At 40.9% G+C, this 24,967-nt stretch overlaps 2 protein-coding genes and 1 non-coding gene across 3 annotated transcripts in view; 2 read left to right on the top strand and 1 right to left on the bottom strand.

The window, feature by feature from the left end:
* ANAPC10 (anaphase promoting complex subunit 10) overlaps nt 1-23,804 on the bottom strand; it is an 85,280-nt gene extending 61,476 nt beyond the window's left edge. Inside the window, exons 1-3 of the mRNA XM_068990046.1 lie at nt 23,698-23,804; nt 22,159-22,285; nt 1,246-1,336 (exon numbers count right to left, since the gene is read on the bottom strand). Of these exons, the coding sequence (XP_068846147.1) occupies nt 1,246-1,336; nt 22,159-22,273 (206 nt within the window). The 5' untranslated portion in view covers nt 22,274-22,285; nt 23,698-23,804. The remainder of the gene's footprint in view (nt 1-1,245; nt 1,337-22,158; nt 22,286-23,697) is intronic.
* On the top strand, nt 21,274-21,376 carry LOC138094213 (U6 spliceosomal RNA). Its single transcript, XR_011146242.1, has one exon. It is a non-coding gene; the product is annotated as a U6 spliceosomal RNA (small nuclear RNA).
* Nucleotides 23,805-23,933: 129 nt separating the features above from the next.
* The window catches only part of ABCE1 (ATP binding cassette subfamily E member 1), a 30,754-nt gene continuing 29,720 nt past the window's right edge, over nt 23,934-24,967 (top strand). Inside the window, exon 1 of the mRNA XM_068989534.1 lies at nt 23,934-24,040. The gene's annotated coding sequence lies outside the window, so the exon portion shown is untranslated. The remainder of the gene's footprint in view (nt 24,041-24,967) is intronic.

Genomic DNA, 24,967 nt, shown 5'->3' with positions numbered 1-24,967 from the left:
GATAAATTAGGAGTTTGGGATTAACATACATACACTATTGTGTATAATAAATAAACAAGGACCTTTACCTGGTGGCTCAGACGGTAAAGTGTCTGCCTGCAATGCAGGAGACCTGGGTTCAATCCCTGGGTCGGGAAGATCCCCTGGAGAAGGAAATGGCAAACCACTCCAGTACTCTTACCTGGAAAATCCCATGGACGGAGAAGCCTGGTAGGCTACAGTCCATGGGGTCGCAAAGAGTCAGACACGACTGAGCGACTTCACTTCACTTTACAATTACTAATTAGAACAGCTAAATTCAGTGATTAGGCACTGCCTACAGCTGCTTTCATGCTATAATGGCATTAATGAGTAGTTGCAACAGAGACCAGACGGCACAAAAGGCCTAAAATATTTACTACTGGGTTTTTTCATAAGAAATGTGTTGATCTGTATTCTAGGACAATGAAAACAAACAAAAAATACTATATACAGAATGTTAAAATAGATGGTGTATATGGAGCAAGATAAGCAAGTTAACTGGTTTCTATCTATCAATAAATTCAAAGCAACTGACAAACATACGGCTGTTTTTCATTTACAGCAAAATTAAGCATTTCAAAACTGAAAGTGTCCTTAAACGTAACAAGTTAGAATAAAGTTTTCTTCCAAATGGAAGTACAAATATGAGAAGTTACATCAACAGTTTATACCTAACGAACTTAACATCATCACTTCTGGTATACTTAAAGCAATTCACTAAGGCGTAAGCAAAGCATATTTTTCTAATACAAATCATACTGCAAAGTACATCTGCAAAAATCTACATAAAAGGAACTGTGTAAATACCATGAAAAATACATAAAGAAAACAAGGTCCTACTATACATAGCACAGAGACCTATTCAATATTCTATGATAAATCATAATGGAAAAGGATAGTCTAAAAAAAGATGTGTATATATATATATATATAGGTGAATCACTATGCTGTATGGCAGAAATTAACACAACATTGTAAATCAACTATACTTCAACAGAAAGTATTGATTAAATGGAAAAAAAAAGAATTCATAACGGATAAGACAGAGTAAACTTAAAACACAGAATCTAATTGAGTAGAAAAGTAATCTCTGAGGCTTATGAAGAGCAGAGTTAAGTGTACTTCACTATAATTTCTGTATTTCTTTAAATTTTCTGTCAATAAAATCAACTACTTTGTCCACTTATAACCTATACAAATTGAAAAATTAAAAAAATGTATTACCTGAATTGTATGTTCACTAAATGAGGCTGGGATCCATCTGATTGCCAGTAAGTTTCCAGATTGTCATCTCGTAACTGATCCACTCCAAATCCTAAAATCACAAGCAACAATGAATTCTCATGAAAAAGAAAGAGCCATATATTCAAAATATAAAACTACTATGTATATTTGTCCAGCAAGTTTGATAAAGAGGATGGTCAGTACTGTGTAATTTAAATTAACCAAAATTATCCTGTCCTCTTAACCAGAGCTCAATTCTTAGAAGCATAAAAAATTAATAAACAGAAATTTCAATTAAACAGAGCTGGGAGACCAGAGGGGGAGTTCTGACACCCTGTGACCATAGCAGAACCAAAACGAAGAAGAAAGACTCCTCTCCTTTCCTGGCAAGGACTCAGCCAGTGAAAAGCCATGGGCTTTCTGTTTATTAAAGCCCTCCCCACTTCTTTTTCCTCCCTATAAAGGGTACTACTTCCCTTCATTGTGGGAACTTGCACATGATTTACTGTGGTTGCAGACCCTGAATTGCAATACTCTGCTGATCCTAAGCAAACCCATCCTTGCTGGAGAAATATCTGGCAGAATATTTATTTCAGAACAAATATTCTGAAATATTTGTTCTGAGAAGTGGCCCACACAGGGACTGAGGAAGAGCCCCCAAAGGTCCAGGACTGGTGAGCAAACAGGTGCAATACCCACAGTGAACCCACTCACTGCTTTCTTGCTGACCCTGGAGTATGAAAGTAAGTCTCTCTCTTGGATTCTGAGCACATGCCCTCTTTGCATTTGAAGCTCTCCAGGCTTTATCTGGGATCTATCTTAAGGTTTCATCTCTTCGGTTAAGGCTTCATCTCTTCAGTTAAGGCTTCATCTCTTCAGTTAAGGCTTTGTTTTATATACAAGTATTCATTTGGCAAGTCACTCTAATTTTGAGATCAGACTGTTTTAACCAAAGCTGGCTGAAAATACCTTTGGCCCATTCATTTGGGAACAGGGGCTGTTTCCCTGAAACTGTTCCAGTTTTCTTCATCCTACTCCTTTGGAAGAGGCTCTCCTCTGGAAACTGGCTTAAAAAAAGTCTTTGGCCTGCCTCCTCCGAACCAAGCTATCTCCTTCAAACTGGCTGGAATTAGCCTGCAAGTTGTTTGAATTGAGCTGTCTGTGCTGTAAGCTGTTTGGAAATTTTTCTTTTACTCCAGAGAAAAACTTCAGAGAAATGAGATCCTAGCTATTTAAACATTTTGAGTGTGTCCACCCCTGGGAGGACTCCAGATGATTTTATGTTTAAAAGCCCAAGTCCTTCTTCAGGCACATCTCTAACTAAATGGACCAACTTGACCAAAGGCAATTTAGAATATCAATGGCCATTACAGAGAACTTTTGAGATTCCTAACAATATCCTTAGAGCCGAATTGGACTACAATAGCTCAAAAATTTCCAGAACTGAGTGTAATGCTTATTTTGGTTGGTATTTTGAGGCTCCGCAACACTATGAGGAGTCTAAAATGGTCACTCTGCAAAATCAAATTTTAAGATGAACTGAGGCAAATAAATGATTAAACAAAGATAAAATGGCTCCTGAAGCCTCAGGCTCTTCTTCCTTGGCTGCTCGTAGGCACCACCTCAGGCACCATCTTGTCACCCTCCCGCAGCTCCTGTGGCTAGACTCCACCTCTGGTGCCATCTTCCTCTTTCTCTTCTGTGCGGACGACACCTCCTCTGTTCCTTTAATTCCCCCATACTAATTCTCTCGCCAACCTTCCCCTTGTCTCTTAAACTCTGCCAACTCCCTTTTCTTTAGAATTTGTCAGAATGTTCCTCTTTAAGCCTCCTAAGGATCTAGAGGCTAAACCCCTAATTTCTCTGTCTTCTCTTTATTTTTTTTTTAATTTATTTTAACTGGAGGCTAACTACAATATTGTGGTGGGTTTTGCCATACATTGACATGAATCAGCCCTGGGTGTACATGTGTTCCCCATCCTGAGCCCCCCTCCCACCTCCCTCCCCATCCCATCCCTCTGGGTCATCCCAGTGCACCAGCCCCAAGCACCCTGCCTCATGCATCGAACCTGGACTGGTGACTATTTCACATATGACAATATACATTAAACCCTTAATTTCTTATATTTCCCAGACCAAAACTGAACTGCAAGCCAAACTGATCCCAAGCCAAAAATGATCCCAAAGTAACTGAAGATTCTTACATATTCGCTAAGGAATTTAATACAGTCATTAAAATTTACCAACCTGGTTTCTCTGATTCTTATCAACTAGTTCAAAAAAACTGGTGAAGGCCAGGGCCAGCACTGGATGAAAACCACTAATTGGGAAAATCCTGAAAGGTCTCTAGAATTACAACTGGGAGACCATCTTGACAACTTATTATGTGACCAGCCTCAAGCAACCGATAAACAGCTTCAACGAGCCAGTCCCGGGGCTTTTCCAAAGCCTGTTGATTGGAACAAAATTCAGACTTACACACAAAAATCTAACGAACCTCCTTATGATTATTATAATCAACTTCTAATTGTTTCTAAAGAAAATTCTGGCCTTCCATCTGAATGTTGATCCCACTCAGGTCACCTCTACTGTTTATTAATGGGCTGACTCTTGCCCTTCTAGTAAAAAGGACCAGGATAGAATGGAAAACTATGTTCACTCCAGATACAGTTAATCTGGTGAGCTAGTTCTCTTGCATTTTAGATGAGTCATCTCAAAGGAAGACTGCCTAAATTCTTAATTTTCAATTCTAGCAAATGAAGGCTCCTAGACCGAACCAAAACCCTCCTAGTTTCTGCTACTATTGCAAAGAGCTACAACACCGGAAAAAAGACTATTCCAAATTTAAGCACTTTAGGTGCTTTCCGCCCTCTAATCAGCCTTTCCAGTGTCCTCCCAATTTTCCATGATAGGGGTCTGAGGAGCTACAGGGACTCTTCTCAATCCTCTCAGTCTGGAGAAACATTTCTCCAGAATGGAAAGGAATCTCTTCCAGTCCTGACAGTGGAGCCACCCTCTATACCCTACTACTATAAAACAGCCTGTCTCAGAGAACTAATAAACCAGTTCAAATAATGGGGATCTCTGGTCATCCTCAGGAGGTTCCTGAACTTCTCCCTTTTGTCTAGGCCCTTTGAAGAGTTAAGACTTTTTTTCCGCTCAGTTCCTCCACCACTATTCATTTATTAAGGGCCAAGACTTCTTAGACAGTTATCATGCCAGAATTTCTTTCTTTTTTCCAAAAGGGAAAAATTATTAGACACTGACAGCAGCAAAATAACAAAGTAGTATTTAATTTAATTAATAATTCAATTATTTATTTCAATTATTATTATTTCAATTCAGTTATTTAATTCAAAATAATTACATTTTGAATTTAAACGACCCTTTGACCCTTTTAACAGTTAATTAAATGACCCTTTAATTAAATGATTTAATTAAATGACCCTTTGACATCTTTTGTTTGCTCCATCTCTGATGGTACTAGAGCAGATTTCAGAAATACCGAGCATTTTATCCCTATTAAATCAACTACTACCCTCCTTATGGGCAAAATCGTCAACTGATACTAACGAATTCCTAGCATATCTCCCATCAAGATTCAAACAACTCCTCAAAACCTCTTCCTAGAATTAATCAGTACCTTATAAGTAAAAATGTCTTTCAAGGCATAAAGTCAATAATACAAGATTATAAGGTTCAAGACCTCATTATCTCTGTAAAACTCCCATTTTATTGGTAGAGGTTTATCCAGGACCTACTAGCAATAAGCAACACTGTTATTTATCCCTGAACATCTTGCTGTTTCTAATCCTCATATGTTACTAACATCCATTCCCATCAGGAATAAATTCTTTAACTGTAACTGATTTATGCTGTAGAAGGCAATGGCACCCCACTCCAGTACTCTTGCCTGGAAAATCCCATGGATGGAGGAGCCTGGTAGGCTGCAGTCCCTGGGGTCACCAAGAGTCAGACACGACTGAGTGACTTTACTTTCACTTTTCACTTTCATGCACTGGAGAAGGAAATGGCAACCCACTCCAGTGTTCTTGCCTGGAGAATCCCAAGGATGGTGGAGCCTGGTGGGCTGCCGTCTATGGGGTCGCACAGAGTCGGACACGACTAAAGTGACTTAGCAGCATCAACTGATTTATGCAGTGCACTCCAGCTGATGAAGTGAGCCAATACCTTTTTGCCTTCATTTGGGAAGAAATACAAGTCACCTAGATAATAAAGCCTCAGGGTTTTACTAAGGGTCCTTCTTTTTTTCTCACAAATCCCAAAGGCTGGTCTGGATGACATAAAATTCCCTGGGGGTTCTGAATGATTTGCTTCTTTGCGCTCCTTCTCAAGATTTCTCACAGGAAAAGAGCCACCACTTAAAGCTCTCAGCCTTAACCCCTGGGGCAGAGGGACACTCTCCACTTGCCTTACAGCCACTGCAGCCACTGCCCTTTTGGTTCAGGTCAGCAAAACAATCATTGTGGAATCCCCTTCAACCACTTTGGTACCTGACGCAGTAGAAGCGCTCCTGAATTCTCAATCCGCTGCCTCACCTTCTAAAACGTCCTCTGTACGCTGTTCCTCACACAACTCTCTTACACTGTAAAAGCCTGAACCCAGGACTCTTTGCTCCTGTCACTAATGAAGTCCTTCACAACTGCTTAATGCTGACAGACCACATCCTGACTCCTTATGATGACCTACAGTAAATTCCTCTAGGTAACTCTGACTTCTCATGGTTCACTGATGGTTATTTAAAAGGTGACAATGGGAAATACTGTGCTGGGTAAGCAATTACAATTCCTCTTGATGCTGTTGAGGCAGCATCTTTACTATTCAGCCCCAAAGGCTGAATTCTCTACTCTTACATGATCCCGTACTTTAACCAAGGACAAAGCTGCCGATATTTAGTGACAGTAGATATGCTTTCAGAGTAGCTCATGATTTTGAAATGTTGTGAAACCAACATGATTTCCTTAATTATAGCAGAAATAAAATTTAAAATGGCCCCTAAGTTCAGAAATTATTGAATGCGATACTTACCTCTGCTTTAGCTATTAAGATTTGGGGGAACTCTAAACATGACTCTCTGGAAACGAAGGGAGATCACCTTGCTGATATTTTTGCAGGAATGCTGCCATTAAAGGGACCAACAGCAGTCAAACCTCTGTCATAGTTTACAAGGATATTTCTCCAAATGGTAATTTAGAAAAACTGTCTAGAAAAGCCCAACAGTTGGCCTCAGAAAAGAAAAAAGCAAGACTGAAAATTCAGTAACTGTTTGATAAAAAGAGAAAGCTCTGGTTTGAACCAAATAATAATCCAGTTTTACTTGAGACTCAAATTCCCACTCACCACTGTAGCATTTATCTACTGACACAATGAGAGTCTTCATGCATCAATACTGGTGAGAACACATTAAGAAGGCTACAAAGAGTGCCTACCTCACTTGTCCCACTTGTTTGAAGTACAATCCAGGGAAGCTTGTTTGTACTGCTCCTACACATATTAAACTGCTTAATGGACCATTTGAGGTCTAGCAAATGGATCACATACAACTTCTTCTGTCTCACTGATATAAATGTTTTAGTCATGGTCTCTATGTTTTTTTTACAAGACTGAAGCCTTGCATATAAGCTACTCCTTTTCTGTGGCTTAAGCCATTTAGCAAATGATTATCCCTACCTAAGAGGTTCTTCTGAATTTTACAGTGAGTGAAGAACCCAATATACTGGCCTGGTATTTCAACAAGTCGACATGGCTTGGCCAGTCTTATAGCACTCGTATCATGCTTACCACCCTCAATCATCTAGTTTAGTTGAACGCACAAAAGGCATTAAGACTCAACTGGCAAAATTTGTACAGTCCCTCCAAATGCTGTGGCCAGAAGCACTGTGATTGGTCCTTCTAAGTCTCAGACCCACTCATAAACTCTTGCCCTCTGACATAATCATGAGATGCCCAGTGCACTTGGCTCCTGCATCTTCTGACCCACAACCAATATAAGGAGAGGCACTCCAGTACTGCAAAGGCCTAACTGCTTCTATTAAGAATAACCCTGCTTTGGTACAGCAACCTTTCCACAGTGTGCTCCTGGGAGACGAAGACCTTAAGCATCATACCTTACAACTTAAAGATTTCATCTATTGCAAAACATACCTCCAGAAGAACTCTCTTTGACATTGCTGGAAAGGACCCAACAGGTACTGCTAACCAATCTTTGTGCCAACAAACTCTAAGAAACAGACTCTTGGATTCATATGATTCACCTTGTGCCACCAAACTTGGGAAAGGTCTCAATCAAAAGAGGGAAATGTGAAACATTAACAGAAACCTCAATTAAACAGAGCTGGGGGACCAGAAGGGAGAGCTGACATGCCCTGGGACCACAGCAGAGCCAAAGAGGAAGAAGAAAGACTCTCGCTCTTCCCTGGCAGGGACTCAGCCAATGAAAAGCCATGGATTCTTCGTTTACTATAGGCTCCCCCAGCTTCCTTTTCTTTACTAAAGTATGCTCCTTTCCCTGTCACATGGGAACTTACATGTGGCTTGCCATGGCTGCAGACCCCCAAACTGCAATTTTCTGCTAATGCTGAATAAACCCCTTTGTTGGAGAAATATCTAACAGTCCATTCCTTTCAGGTCAAAAGAAAACATATTTGTACACAAAAGTTATTAGGACCACCTTTTTTTGGTTGCTGGTTTTAATTTTTTAAGAAAAACTTCTAAATATATTCTAAAGTATGTATTCAAACCCAGTTTCTTAAACTTTTTACAAGCTGATAATAAGAATGACCCACATGTCCTACAAAATCCTCAGAAATAAAACAGGTTTTATTAAGTTCACTATGTCAAGAAGCAACAGTTAGAACCAGATATGAACAACAGACTTGTTCAAAATTGGGAAAGGAGTACTTCAAGGCTGTATATTCTCACCCTGCTTATTTAACTTCTATGCAGAGTACATCATGCAAAATGCTGGGATGGATGAAGCACAAGCTGGAATCAAGATTGCCAGGAGAAATATCAATAATCTCAGATACACAGATGACACTCCCCTTATGGCAGAAAGCGATGGAGAACTAAAGAGCCTCCTGATGAAGGTAAAAGAGAACAGTGAAAAAGCTGGCTTAAAACTCAACATTTAAAAAAACTAAGATCATGGCATCCAGTCCCATCACTTCATGGCAAACAGATGGGGAAACAATGGAAACAGTAAGAGACTTTATTTTCCCAGGCTCCGAAATCACTGCAGATGGTGACTGCAGCCATGAAATTAAAAGACACTTGCTCCTTGGAAGAAAAGCTATGACAAAACTAGACAGCGTATTAAAAAGCAGAGACATTACTTTGCAGACCAAGGTCCGTATAGTCAAAGTTATCATTTTTCAGTAGTCATGTATGGATGTGAGAGCTGGACCATAAACAAGGCTGAGAGCCCACAAACTGATGCTTTTGCATTATGGTGTTGGAGAAGACTCTTGAGAGTCCCCTGGACTGCAAAGAGATCAAACCAGTCAATGCTAAAGGAAATCAATTCTGAAAATTCACTGGAAGGATTGATGCTGAAGCTGAAACTTCAATACTTCGGCCACCTGATGTGAAGAGCAGACTCATTAGAAAAGACTCTGATGCTGGGAAAGATTGAGGGCAGGAGAAGGGGTTGACAGAGGATGAGACAGTTGGATGGCATCACTGACTCAATGGATGGTATGAGTTTGAGCAAGCTCTGGAAGATGGTGAAGGATAGGGAAGCCTGTCAGGCTGAAGTCCACGGGGTCACAAAAAGTCAGACTGAACAACTGAACAACAACTACAGTGCCATACTTAATGTGACAAGAAAAAGAGACAACTTAAAAATACTGTCAAAAGTCATATACATTTTGAAACCAAGTGTTTCTGATTAACATCTGATTAACCAAAAATTAAATTTACCCAGAATTCTAAATTATCCAGTCATTCCAGATAATGGAAAACTATCCTATGTAGTTCTTCCTGATTAAAATCACAATAACTTACACTAATTAAAACATAATTTTCTCATGGCTGATTCATGTTACTGTATGGCAAAAACCACCACAATACTGTAATTACCCTCCAATTAAAAGAAATAACTTTTAAAGAAACATAATTTTCTGATATGTATTAAATTAAGCTGAATCTACTAACTCCATTTCAACTATCACCTGAGTGAGATACTGAATATTTCCAAAGAAAAAAATGACAGTTTCGCAAAGCCATCTACCACCAACCATGCTATAGCAGTGAGGTAAACCTGTATCTCCCGAAGACTGATACTAACATTTTGGAAGTTTATTAAAATTCTCCCTTCTATCAGTGCTCTCCTGAATTACCACATGTCTCTTAACTCAGTTCTTTACCTCGAATCTTGCTTCACTTCAGGCCATCCTCCACAATTCTCAAATTGTGAACACTGTGCCGTTGTGCTAAAATTGTTCAGCAGCACATACTATATATACAGTGAAATTCAGAAAATGAAGATCATGGCATCTGGTCCCATCACTTCATGGGAAATAGATGGGGAAACAGTGGAAACAGTGACAGACTTTATTTTTTGGGGCTCCAAAATCACTGCAGATGGTGACTGCAGCCATGAAATTAAAAGACGCTTACTCCTTGGAAGGAAAGTTATGACCAACCTAGATAGCATATTCAAAAGCAGAGGCATTACTTTGCTAACAAAGGTCTGTCTAGTCAAGGCTATGGTTTTTCCTGTGGTCATGTATGGATGAGAGAGTTGGACTGTGAAGAAAGCTGAGCACCGAAGAATTGATGCTTTTGAACTGTGGTGTTGGAAAAGACTCTTGAGAGTCCCTTGGACTGCAAGGAGATCCAACCAGTCCATTCTGAAGGAGATCAGCCCTGGGATTTCTTTGGAAGGAATGATGCTAAAGCTGAAGCTCCAGTACTTTGGCCACCTCATGCGAAGAGCTGACTCACTGGAAAAGACTCTGATGCTGGGAGGGATTGGGGGCAGGAGGAGAAGGGGACGACCCAGGATGAGATGCTGGATGGCATCACTGACTCGATGGACGTGAGTCTGAGTGAACTCCGGGAGTTGGTGATGGGACAGGGAGGCCTGGCGTGCTGCGATTCATGGGGTCGCAAAGAGTCAGACACGACTGAGCGACTGAACTGAACTGATGAGCAGTTTAATAAAGTCCCCTCTGATCAGGTCTCTTCCTAACTAGTTCCACCTATGCTCCTCTGCTCTGTTCTGCTCTGCTCTCTCACTGACTATTCACAATTCTTTGAAAGCACCATGTTCTCATAGCAGCTAGGCTGTACATCTTTGCACAGACCGTTCCTCTTGCCCTCAGGTCCTTCCTCAGTGACATTCTACCTTACCCCCTCATCCAGATGTGAGTCACCTCCATGAACACATCCCTGATCCTCCACGGCGATCCTCCTGGCCCCTTCTCTGGCCACCCTGCACTGAGCCCACTTAGTGGAAAGCAGTACGACCCAGTGCAGACTGGCTGCCTTGAATCCCAGCATCCCCACTTACCAGGTGATATTTGCCAGGTTACTTAATTTTTCTGGGCTCTAGTTTCCTGATGTGGAAAATGATTTTAAAAAATAACAGTACATAATACTTCATATGACTTTCAGAGACTTTATTGAGATGGTTTATACATGCAAAGTACTTAAAACAGAACCTCACTCTAAAAGTTATACATGACTACATTGTATAATAATGACTAATTATTACTTTCTCCACTAGACTGTGAACTCCTTGACAATAAGGTCTTTTTTTATTCTTAAATCTCTAACACTGTTAGAGATTTCAGCGACTGTCTGCTGACTTAAACTGGAAAACATCTTACTATAAAGAACCAAAGTGAAAGTTAAACTTTCTCAGGCTGTTTCTCATTAATAAAGAGTATTCAGTCATTCATAACATATGAAACGATCATCACATAATTATATCTCACTGATGAGCCCAAAGCCGAAAGTCACAGAAACGAAACACGTGACAGTGCACTGATGAATTTCATGCCCTTCCCACCCAACACGATTTCAAGCGATCTCACCGTACTTCCGGCACTGTCAGCTATTGTTCTGCCCTGCAGCCCCAAGACGTCAGACAGCGGGGGCATCTTCAGGGAACCAATGACCTCCATGTGCTGCCTTCTGCCAAGCCCCACAGCATAAAACAGTGTGAACTGGCACTGATTCCTACCCTGTCACTGAGATTGGCATGGCACCAACTGAATTATGCTACTAAGGAAAGCAACAGAAGATACTCAATTTGAGCAAATTCACAGAAACATTTGGTGTTATAAAGAATGTTAGAAACTTCTGAAGCAGTCTAGAACTTATGAAGCTATAAAAAGGCACAACCCTTACTCAAACAACAAAAAATGGCTAGATAAAGTAAAATCTCATAATTTTTCTTGGAGACATGAGCACTTAAAACTATGCAGCAACCAAATACCCTGAAACCCAAGAAGGATCAGTTTGCAGGTTGAGAGAGAAAGGATGGACAGCCACTCCCAACTGTGGTAGAGCATGGGAGGAAGGAACAGCGACTCAGTACACACATGAAAAGGGAATCAGGTAGAACTTTAACAAACTGCTAAAGGCTAAGTGTGGGTTATCATAAAAGAATAGCAGCCCTGGGAGTCTCAAACACAAGGTGAATTCACACTCTCAGATTCTTTTCTAAGAGCCCTCACTGTGCACATAAGAGGACACTTTGCGGGGAGAACAGGAAATTGGGAAGTCAGTGGTGCAAGCATGGAGGACGGGACTGACTGCCACTGCAGGAAAAGCAAAAACCATCCTCCCCTCAAAGCCTTCTCTCCTACAGAAAAGAACTTAAGCTGCTAAGGGAAGAGAATCAGACCTGCTGACTCCAGCACACAGAACAGATCCAGACTTGCTGGGAGAGAAGGAAAGGAAAAAACCCTATATGCTTGGAAAAGGAGCAGGAAACACTCCTTCCTCTGGGACAGGACAGAAAACTCTCCCGTAGGAAAGATCAGAGTTTCCCTATCGTAGGTGAAAGTGAGGTGAGAGTCGCTCAGTTGTGCCAGCTCTTTACGAGCCCATGGACTGTACAGCCTATGGAATTCTCCAGGCCAGAACACTGGAGTGGATAGCCTTTCCCTTCTCTAGGGGATCTTCCAACCCAGGGATCGAACCCAGGTGTCCCAAGTTGCAGGTGGATTCTTTACCAGCTGAGCCACAAAGACCAGAGTTTCACTATCATAGGTAGGAGGAACCAAAACGCTGAGAAGGTTCCACTCTGGAGACCAGGCACCCAAGAGCTATCTAGGATTGAAGTTGGACTAGAAAAACAGAGAAGTCCTGCCTCTGAGCCTCTGCACTGAGTAACAACCATCACATTTTACCACTGGAGGCAGGGCAAGAGCATGGAGACAGACACCCTTGAAGCCCAGGGATAGAGAGATAACTGAAAACGATTACGGAGGAGGAACACTAAGAAAACTCCTCTGGCACAACTGCCCCTGCCACAAACTGGAATCTTTAGAGGAATCTGAAGGTAACTATAACAAAACAGACCAAAAAAAAAAAAAAAAACCCAATCTAAAACCCAGGTCAATTCCTTACTCAACTTCCACTATAAAAGTCTTACAGTAGAAAAGAGGTTATCATTTCAGAGTGTAACTACCATTTTTTTCAATAGCTACTAATGTTTCAGTTTAGTTTAGTTCAGTCGCTCAGTCGTGTCCGACTCTCTGTGACCCCATGGAACATAGCATGCCAGGCCTCCCTGTCCCACCAACTCCTGGAAGTTACTCAAACTCACGTCCATTGAGTCAGTGATACCATCCAACCATCTCATCCTCTGTCATCTCCTTCTCCTTCCGCCTTCAATCTTTCCCAGCATCAGAGTCTTTTCAAATGAGTCAGTTCTTCACATCAGATGGCCAAAGTACTGGAGTTTCAGCTTCAGCATCAATCTTTTCAATGAATATTTAGCACTGATTTCCTTTAGATGGACTGGTTGGATCTCCTTGCAGTCCAAGGGACTCTCAAGAGTCTTCCCTAACACCACAGTTCAAAAGCATCAATTCTTTGTAGCTCAGCTTTCTTTAGAGTCCAACTCTCACATCCATACATGACTACCGGAAAAACCATAGCTTTGACTAGATGGACCTTTGTTAGCAAAGTAATGTCTCTGCTTTTTAATATGCTGTCTAGGTTGGTCATAGCTTTTCTTCCAAGGAGCCAGTGCCTTTTGATTTCATGGCTGCAGTTACCATCTGCATTTTGGAGCCCAAAAAAATAAAGTCTGTCACTGTTTCCACTGTTTCCCCATCTATTTGCCATAAAGTGATGGGACCAGATGCCATGATCTTAGTTTTCTGAATGTTGAGTTTTAAGCCAACTTTTTCACTCTCCTCTTTCACTTTCATCAAGAGGCTCTTTAGTTCCTCTTCACTTTCTGCCTTAAGGATGATGTCATCTGCATATTTGAGGTTATTGATATTTCTCCCGGCAATCCTGATTCTAGCTTGTGCTTTCTCCAGCCCAGCGTTTCTCATGATGTACTTTGCATATAAGTTAAATAAGAAGGGTGACAATATACAGCCTTGACACTCCTTTTCCTATTTGGAACCAGTCCGTTGTTCCATGTCCAGTTTTAACTCTTGCTTCCTGACTTGCATACAGATTTCTCAAGAGGCAGGTCAGGTGGTCTGGTATTCCCATCCCTTTCAGAATTTTCCACAGTTTAGCATTTGGTAAACATTTATGACAGACTTCCTAGGTGGTGATAGTGGTAAAGAACCCACCTGCCAATGCAGGACACTTAAGAGATGAGGGTTCGATCCCTGGTTCGGGAAGATCCTCTGGAGGAGGGCACAGCAATCCACTCCATATTTCTGCCTGGAGAATCCCATAGACAGAAGAGCCTGGCAGGCTACAGTCCATAGGGTCACAAAGAATCAGACACGACTGAAGTTGGACATGACTTAGCACAAATGACACACTTACACTTTAGCATTTATGACACACACACAAACAAGAGAAACAAACATTATCAAAAGATAAAGCAATCACTAGAAATAGACTCAGAGATGAACACGATGTTTAAAATAACAAAAAGGGACTTTAAATAGCTATGACCAATATGTTAAGGAATTTAGGGGAAAAAGTAGATAAAACAAAGAAACAGGGAATTTCAACACAGGAAAAATTCCTTTAAGGGTCAAATGAAAAAGCCATAAATAAAAAACATAGCAAAGATGAAAGATTCCTCAGAATCATTAGTAGATTCAATAAAGCCAAAGAAAGAAGTAGTAGACTCAATGAAGCTAGACCAATTAAAAAACCCAAAGCAAAACACTAAGAGGAAAAAAAGGGGGAAAAATAGAGCACCTAAAGCAAAGGGACAAATACCGACTGGTTTACCAAAATTAAATGCTCTGCTGCTTTAAAACTCAACATTCGAAAAAACTAAGATCATGGCATCCAGTCCCATCACTTCATGGCAAACAGATGGGGAAACAATGGAATCAGTGATAGACTTTATTTTCTTGGGCTCCAAAACCACTGTGGTTGGTGACTGCAGCCATGAAATTAAAAGCTGCTTGCTCCCTGGAAGAAAAGCTATCATAAATCTAGATAGCGTCTTAAAAAGTAGAGATACCACTTTGCCGACAAAGGTCCTGTCTAATCAAAGCTATGTTTTTTCCAGTAGTCATGCACGGATGTGAGAGTTGGACCATAAAGAAGGCTGAGCACCGAAAAGTTGATGCTTTCAAACTGTGGTGCTGGAGAAGACTCTTGAGAGTCCCTTGGACTGCAAGGAAATCAAACTAGTTAATCCTAAAGGAAATCAACCCTGAATATTTATTGGAAGGACTGATGGTGAAGCTAAAGCTCCAACACTATGGCCACCTGATGTGAAAAGCCAAGTCACTGAAAAAGACCCCGATGCTGGGAAAGATTTGAGGGCAGAAGAAGAAGGGGGCGACAGAAGATGAGATGGTTGGATGGCATCATCGACTCAATGGACATGAGTTTGCGCTAACTCTGAGAGGTAGTGAAGGACAGTGAAGCCTGGTGAGCTGCAATCCATGGGGTTGTAAAGAGTTGGATACAACTGAGTAACTCAACAACAACAATAATAAGCATATGTATAATTAGATTCCCAGAAAGATGAGGATGGGGCAAAAGAAAAACCAGAAGAAATAACGGCAGTGAATTTTCAAAATAATGCAGGACATCAAACTAGAAGATCCAAGAATCTCAATGAATCTCAAGCAGGATTAAACACATACACACACTTCATATCTTTACTGCTAAATATTAAAGATAAAATCTTAAAAGAAGGCAGGGGGGAAAAGCCACATTGACTAGAGCAGACTTTTCTTCAGAAACTATGTAATCCAGAAGGGACAGAATATCATCTCTAAAACAGAGAGATGATAACCTAGAATGCTAGATGATAGATAACCTAGATGCTAACCTAGCATTTCATGCAAGGAAAATATACCACAGTAATAAAAAGAAAAATGAAAATTTTTTCAACCAAACATTGCTAGTAGACCTGCAATATAAAAACTGTAAAGAACGTTCTTCAGGCAGGAAGAACATGATACCATGATAGAAACCTGGATCTATTCAAAGAAATAAAAAGTTCCACAAATTGGAAAAGTTAAAGGTTTTGTTTTTAAATCACTCCAAAACATAACTGACCTTTTAAAACAAAAGTAGCATCAATGTATCCTGAAGGTTTTAAATGTGCAAAAAATAAAATGTATCTCAAAATAGCGTAAAGGATGGGAGAGAGAAATTGGAAGTATACTGTTAAAAGATCTGTATGCCTTATCTATAGCAGTAGTATATTACTTGAAGATAAACTGTGACAAAGATATATAGTGAAATCCATAAGGCAGTTCCTCAGAAAATTTCAAAAAGGAGGTATAACTTATGAGTCAGTTGAAAGATAAAAGAGTCACAAAAAATACTGAATTTATCCAAAATCAGGTTAAAAAGGAGAGGAAAAAATGGACAAATCCCCCAATTTCAAGACAGTAGTTTTAAACCTAATTTCACCAATAGGTATATTAGGTATAATGATCTAAACACTTTCAGTTATAAGACAAAGAATGTCAGACTAGATTTTTACAAAAAAAGTCTATATTAAATCCACTTCAAATAAAACAATACACGTATTTTAAAGGAAAAAGGAAAAAGAGCCTGACTTGTAAAGAGCAAGGAGAATGTTACTCTCACTCTCACAACAACAAAAATAAAAAAGCTGAATTAACTGAACATTCAAAAAACTCAACATTAAAAAAGCTAAGATCATGGCAAATGGTTGGGTCACTTCATGGCAAATAGATAGGGCAACAGTTGAAACAGTGACAGACTATTTTGGGGGGGCTCCAAAATCACTGCAGATGGTGACTGCAACCATGAAATTAAAAGACATTTGTTCCTTGGAAGGAAAGCTATGACAAACTTAGACAGCATATTAAAAAGCAGAGACATTACTTTGCCAACAAAGGTCCATCTAGTCAAAGCTACGGTTTTTCCAGTAGTCATGCATGGATGTGAAAGTTGGACCATAAAGAAAGCTGAGTGCTGAAGAACTGATGCTTTTGAACTGTGGTGTTACAGAAGACTGTTGAGAGTCCCTTGGACTGCAAGGAGATCAAACCAGTCAATCCCAAAGGAAAACAGCCCTGAATATTCATTGGAAGGACTGATGCTGAAGCTGAAACTCCAATACTTTGGCCACCTGATGCGAAGAGCTGACTCATTTAAAAAGACCCTGATGCTGGGAAAGACTGAAGGCGGGAGGAGAAGGGGATGACAGAGGATGAGATGGTTGGATGGCATCACAGATTCGTTGGACATGAATTTGAGTATGCTCCGGGAGTTGGTGATGGACAGGGAAGCCTGGACTGCTGTAGTCCATGGGGTCGCAAAGAGTCAGACACGACTGAGTGACTGAACTAAACTGAACTGAAAACCAATAATTATTTAGGTCCAACAGAGGTCACAAGGCAAACCACCACCCAGAAAACTGAAGAAACAGAAAATAGAGAATCACATCTTACCAGGAGCAGAAACTATCACTGGAGTTAGCAACTGGTAGGAAAACTGAACAATAGGGAAAACTTAAGAGTAATTCCTAATTGACTAGTTGCTGGAGACTGAGCACAGACTAGCCTGAGAGAGTGCAAACACCTGGATGCCCAGCCTCAGAGAGCGCTCCACATGTTCAGGAATATTACCTCTAGGAGCCCCACAAGGTTCTTTCTCTTCATGGGAAACATCCGGGAAAATTCTCCAGGAAATTCTGCAGGAGGCAGACAGAGGAGGAAGGTAATCATTGTGAATCACACCAAAATCATTCTCTTTCCCGCAACAAAGGCCTGACTTGAAGGAAAACTGTTTTAACAGAGCCTAACCAATGTTTTTTTGTTGCTGTTGTTTTTTCACCAGAGCCCAACACAGGGTGCTTCCTTGGTGGCTCAGACAGTGAAGAATTCACCCGCAATGCGGGAGACGTGGGTTTGATTCCTGGGTTGGGAAGATTTCCTGGAGGAGGGAATGGCAACCCACTCCAGTATTCTTGCCTGGAGAATCCCATGGACAGAGGAGCCTGGAGAGCTGCAGGCTATGGGGTCACAAAGAATCAGACACAACTGAGCAACTAAGCAAAGCACGGCACCACTGACGCAGGGAAAGGAAAACACCTGACTCCATCCTCCTCTAGCCTTTCTGTCTCACCTAAGTGGGGTAAGAAAAGGTGAGAAGCACTTGAAAAGGTACAGGCACAGACACAGGCCCACTAAAAGACTGAGATCTAATCACAGGATTACGGAACATTTCCATTCTCCCCATAACTTAACACCATATCAACAGGACTCCAATATAGTATCAGTGGGTTAAATTCAAAGAACTGCAAGCTTAGATGCCATTTAAGGAATCTCTAGGGAAATTCAAAGATAACTAGGGAGACAAAAACAAGGACACTAAAGGAATTTTAGCCTCTGAATCTTAAGCCTTTATCCATTAGGCAGAAAATCAGTAAGCGTATGATTGAACTGAACCAGCACCATCAATCAGCTATATTAACTTGATATTTATAGATTGCTTCATCCAATGACAGCAGAATGCATGGTTATTCTCAGGTTTATGTGTAACATTAACCAAAATGGACCACATTTTGTGCTATAAAACACACATAAAAACATTCAAACAAATAGATATCATACAAATTGTACTCCCAGACCACAAAATTAAACTAAAAATCAATAACAGAAAGCAGTGCTTTCTGAAATTTACTGCATTTATAGCATGAAATATATATATATATTAGAAAAGAAGAAAGCTCTAAAGTCAATAATTTAAGTGCTCACCTTAGAAAACCAGAAAAAGAGGAGCAAATTAAATTCAAAATAAGCAGGAGAAAGAAATAATAAAAATAAGAAAAGAAATAAAAATCAATGAAACTAAAAACAGGAAATTAATAGAGAAAAATCACCAATACTGCAAACTTGGGTCTTGGAAAAGGTCAATAAAATCAATAAACCTCTAACCAGGCTAAATATGAAAAAAAGAAAGAAGACATAAATTACTAATATAAGAAATAAAAAAGGGGCCATCACTATTGATCCCATGGATAAAAAGGTAATAAAAGAGTATTATAAGGAGCTCCAAGCCCACAAACTTGATAAATAAAATGGACCAATTCCTTGAAAGACGCAATCCACCAAAACTTACACAACGAGGAACAGATAATCTGAATAAAGCCTATATCTATTATAAAAATTGAATCAAAAGTTAATAACCTTCCAAAGAAATCACTAGGCCTAAATGGTTTCACCGGTGACTTCTGTCAAACTTAAGGAAGAAATAATACCAAGTGTCCAGAATTTTCTTCAGAAAATAGAAGCAGAGGGAATACTTTCTGATTGATTCCATAAAGGTAGCATTACTCTAAAAATGAAACCAGACAAAGACATTACAAGAAAGGAATAATATCTCTCATGAACACAGATGCAAAAATTCACAAGAAAATATTAGCAAATTGAATGTAAGTATAAAAAAAATTATTCACCATAATCAATTGGAATTTATTCCAGGTATGCAAAGTTGGTTTAATGTTCTAAAATTAATATAATCCATCAAAACAACAGGCTAAATGAGAAAAACCATATCATCATACTAAGAGATGTTGAGAAAGCATCTGACAGATTCAACATTCATTCAAGGCAAAAGTCTATCAGCACATCTACCGAAATTAGGGGGACTTCCTCAACTTTATATATCCATAAGAAACAACAGCCAACACCGTACTTGGGGCTTCCCTGGTGGCTCAGCGGTAAAAGGTCCACATCTAAAGGCAGGAGATACAGGTTCAATCCCCGGGTTGAGCAGATCCCTTGGAGAAAGAAATGGCAACTCCGGTATTCTTGTCTGGAAAATCTCATGGTCAGAGAAGCCTAGGGGGGCTACAGTCCATAGGATTGCAAAGAAAAAAAAGTCGGACATGACTTGTGACTAAACAACAACAACCCTTTTGGCCATTTCTATGTAACATCATATTGAAAGTCTTAGCTCATGCAATAAGACAAGAGAAGGAAATAAAAGGTATGGACTGGAAAGGAAGAAATAAAAATAAATTAACCCAGCCACTCTGCTCTGAAGTATCAAGAAAAATAAAAATATGTCTACATAAAAACCTGTACATGAATGCTTATGGTAGATTCCTCCATAATCCCCAAACATTGGACGCAACCTTATCTTAGTTAACTTAGCACCTTGAAACACCAAACATGCATCACTTCACAATTTCTATGAGAGAGGAATTTGGGAGCAGTTTGGTTACCCAGTGGCTGGAGGATCCATTCTAAGGTGGTTTAATCATATGACTATTGCCAAGAGGCCCCAGTTCTCCACTGGCTATTGTCAGAAGGCCATGCCTCTCACCACATCAACCTCTCCACGGGTCCCCTTGCTCCCTCACAGAATGGGAGCTGGTTTCCCCTAGACGGTGTGATCCAAATAAGAGCATGGCAGAGCCACGATGTCGTTTATGATCTAGTCTCAGAAATTGCACACTGAGGCTGCAATCTGCCATATTCTCCTGGTCCCAGAGACTAACCCTGACACAGTGTGGGAGAGGTCATCAGAGGTGCATGAAAACCAGGAAACAGGAATCACTGGTACCATTTGGGAAGCTGACTACCACAAACCTAAAGGTCCATTAACTGGTGAACAGGTAACAAAATGTGATACATCCATACAATGGAATACTAATCAGCAGTAAAAAGGAACCAACTCCTAAAGGAACAATCACAAACGTACTATACTAAGTGGAAGAAGTAAGACCTCAAAAGCTACATAAAATATGATTACATTTATATGGCATTCTGAGAAAGGTAAAAACCAAAGACACAAAACAGATCAAGTTGTCAATGGTCTGGGATGGGGCAAAAGATTGACTACAAAGAGACATGAGGAAATTTCTTTAAATGATGAAAATAATCTGTGTTTAATTGTGATGGTGCTTTAATTTGTGATGTGCTTGTTAAAATTCATATAACTGTACATACAAAAAGGGTGAGATTTTCTTAAGTAAATTATACCTCAAATTACTCATAAAAAGAGAGAGAAAAGAATCTTAAGGAGAAACAGAAGAGGCTGGGTTGGGAAGATGGTTTCAGGAGTCTTAATGTGTAAATAGTAGAGCTTTCTGAGAGAAAAATGACTACTGAATCAGTACCATTATCGTTGAAATTCCTTAAGCTTAAAAACTTTCTCTGAGCTTGAGTCTACAGATTGAAAATGCCTATCATATTACAGGCTATATGGATGAGAAAAGATACACATGTATACTGGCAAAAGTCTTGAACTCTAAGAATCAATAGAAAGAAAGAACAAGTTACTTAGCATGTAAGGCAGATATACACCATTTTACTTGCAACATGATAAAAAGGAAGTGGTAAACTAGCACGCCCAACTTTTTGAGAGAAGGACTGCCACTCAAGAATTCTATCCCAGGGCTTGCTTTGACAGCACATATGCTAAAACTGGAATGATAGCCAGAAGATTAGCATGGCCCCTGTATAAGGATGACACGCAAATGTGTAAAGCACTACAGATTTATTTTGCTTTAGGTCCAGGAAAAGGAGGCAGTGTTAAGTCCATAAAGAAATTCTCAGTCTCTGGTAATGTGAGTTCTAGCGTGAATACTACACATTAAATGGGGAGAATTAATCCAACTTCATCCTAGTCAAAGTCTGAAGTGACACCTTTCTCAAAATAGAAAAAAAAAAAATGTACTTTATCACACAAGGGAAAAAAAAAAAAAAGAGAGAAAGAGAATTCTATCCCAACCAAGAGTCAAATAGTTATTTGGGGATATATAATCACCCAAAAAAAATGTATCATTCATTTATCCCATCCAGAGAAATAGTCAAAAAAATGCTAACCAAGTAACTAAATCATAGCAAAAAGAGGAGAGGATAAAGGGACCTTATAACATGTGCAGTTAAACTGAAGTGGATACTAGTAAAGCAATTAAGAAGAGATATGTAACAAATGAAAATCCAATTAGACTTTAAAATTAAAATAAAGCCTCTGAACAAAGGGCTTCCCTGGTGGCTGAGACTGTAAAGAATCTGCATTTAATGCAGGAGACTTGGGTTCAATCCCTGGGTTAGGAAGATGCCCTGGAGAAGGGAATAGCAATCCACTCCAGTATTCTTGCCTGCAGAATTCCATGGACAGAGGAGCCTGGCGAGCTAAGGGTCGCCAAGAGTCAAACACGACTGAGTGACTCACATACACATACACACACATCTAAACAAAATGAATATTAAAATCAGTCCAGTGTACAAGGAAACTTTCAGTAGTTAACACAAACAGTTTCTTTCTGTTTTGTTTTACCTGGTTTACAAGATGAGAGTGACCAAACAGCTTGTGACCCAATTTCCCGTACTGTTCCAGTCCTTTCCAACTGCTTAGGGTCAGCACCAGGAGGTGTCTTGTTTGGTGTGGTCATTTTAAAAATATTCTATGCAGAAAAAAAGAATATTCACATTACACCAGGACCTGAGCATCTTTCTACAAATGGTAAAAGTTTAACAGCCAGCATATCACTAATGTAACCTGGATAGTAACCATCTATTTTCAAAAGCAGTTGACATAACCACTGCAATTTAAAAGGCCTGAGAATTCAGTCTTGTTTCTACAATGTAACTTACAAGTTGTGCAAAGCAGCAAAATACAGTAGTCAAAACGCCATAGGATCAGGATGTCAACTCAAGGCTCACCTTTAACTAGTCTAGACTTTCGAGGGGTCTGGGCTTTCCCCTTTCCTGCTAAAGGGGCTGATGTGTAACTCTATAATGCTGTGCAGTTCTATACCTCCATGAGCAACAATTTCAATTCAAATGCAGTTTTTTCCCTAAAAAAGACTGAAATCTTAATCCTGGAGTATGTAAATATTGGTCTACATCTTATATAATCCATTAAGTGATGCAGAGAAAAATCGCATCTCTTCATTGTCAAAAATTCCAATTACATGTGCTCTTACCGTAGAACATAAACTCAGAAGAATGCCTTTAATGCCTAGAAACGGGCCTATTCTAAACCACAAGTTTACTTCATCCTTCACACCTTTTGTTAGTTAATCTTGGTAACTGTGTCCAAATGTGGGGGGAAAAAAAAACCCTCCAGGATAGTGAACAACATGTAAGATTGCTTCAGCAATGCAAAGTTTCAACTACTGAACATCGTTATACATACATGCTATTATGAACCTGGCCCAGAAGGTTTGCACACTGTCTCTTTGATATTCACCTCCTGTCAGATCTCAGTTGTTCCCTAACTCTTCACACTTGATACTCTTTAAATAATACCAGACACTGAACTACAAACTGGAAAGGACTGAGGTTTAAACGATCCGTTAGCAGTTTTCTGAATGAGTACATGGATGAATGGATAGGTTCAATAATAAACTAAAGTATTCCCACCTGCAAGTTAAGATAGATCTAAGATGAGGCAATTAAACCTACGGTCACATGTTCAAATGTCCAAAAATGTCAAACTGTCCCCCCAAAAGGCCCATCTCTATTTTGGAGCAGAAAAGGCCCATCTCTATTTTGGAGCAGAATTCACCTGCCGAGCTTGGCACTGGATGCCACCAAATGGAAAAAACACGGAGCTCGAAGAAGAATGGGTTCCGGGCCATTCCGTTCAGGAGCTAAGGTCAAGGAGAGAAAGCCACCGCGAGCAGTGTCTGGTCCAGACTCTGTCGGTTCTGCTTGACACCTCTGCCAGAAGTGCTAAAATGGGCCACCTCTAAAGATCCATTTCTGACCCACGGGCCTTGAGGAAATGGCGTAAAAGAAGACTGACAATGCAGAAGAGGTGTTCGCTTAAGCTAGAACCATTCTCCCCGTCGGGGAAAGCCCACGCACTTACAGCTTGCGGACTCTGCTTGCCGCCACTCGGTTTTTCTGGATCCGCCGCAGCTCCGCGCCACTCCCACCCGGCTTCCCAGGCCCGCCTAGCTTCCCCAGAGATGTCCCTGGGGTCGCAGTACAATGACGTCAGTCCCAGCCGCCTCTCTCTACCTCTTCCACAGCTCCGCCTGGCGCGCCCTGGCGCGCACGCGCGTTACGTCCTTGTGGCATGCGTGAGGCGGCGGCTGGGCACCGCCATTTTGGCCGGTGGCCGCAGGAACACGCTGTGTGGCTGAGAAGTGAAAAGCGAGCGCCGATTTGATCTCTGCGTTCCCCTCCGCCAGGGGAATCTGTTTCTCCAGGTACGTGAATAGCCTGGAGGGGTTTGGCCTTTAGCTGCAGTCAGCCACGGTCTAAACACCGTGGGGACATTCTCCGAGAGGCTTTGGTTAGGCCTCAGGTGGCGGCGGCAGCGGCGCGTGGCAGCCGGCTTGCACGAGACAGCTGGAACCGCCGGAGCGCGGGTGCCGCCGAGCGCTGGGGGCGCCTCGCCCTCTCCCTGCAGCTGACCCGGCTCTCGGCCGCTATGGCCCGCCACCCCCGCCAGGGGACATGGAAATGGATATAGGTGCCATTCTCTCGGTGGTCCACTCCCCGCCGCCTCCACTCCCGCCTTGACCCCGCGCCTCCCCTAGCCCTGAGTCTGTATGAAAGCCGCCTTTATAACTTAGAGCGTCCCCTATTGCCCCGGCTCTTCTGGCGCAGGTGGAAGCCTTTTCTTCGCGGTTTGGGGATTGTGGAATGAGTCACGGCATCTTACCGCCAAGAAGTCGGATCCTCCTCGTCCACTCCCAGTCTTTATAGAAATGATGGCCAGACTTTTCTCACAGCGGCTTGTACTCTGCTGTCACCATGGTGATCTCAAATAATCTCCCAGTTGAACGCATTTTGCATTTCGCAGTAGTTTTTATGACACTTGGTGATTTCTTCGATTTCCCCGTTATCATATCTTAAACCCCTGGAGATCAGGTTCTATGTCTTTACTGAAAGTACCTTTATTTCCCCTTCAGTGGTTCTTGCATCGTGGGCGCGACGGCTAAAGTCAATTCCCACATCCCATAAACTACCTAAGCAGGTTATCTCATTTTTTATGGTAAAATCGGTGAGAGAGAAATAACTGTCAAAACACTGTATTTGGTTTTACTGGGGGGAGGGGTGCTTTCTCTTCCACGGGACTGCTAACTGCATTTATGAGAGTGGCATCTGTTTTGCAGTCCTCAGTACTTTTG

The sequence above is a fragment of the Capricornis sumatraensis genome, chromosome 17, assembly GCF_032405125.1.
Source record: "Capricornis sumatraensis isolate serow.1 chromosome 17, serow.2, whole genome shotgun sequence".
NCBI classification, from domain to species: Eukaryota; Metazoa; Chordata; class Mammalia; order Artiodactyla; family Bovidae; genus Capricornis; species Capricornis sumatraensis.
This window is presented reverse-complemented; position numbering and strand designations above follow the sequence as displayed.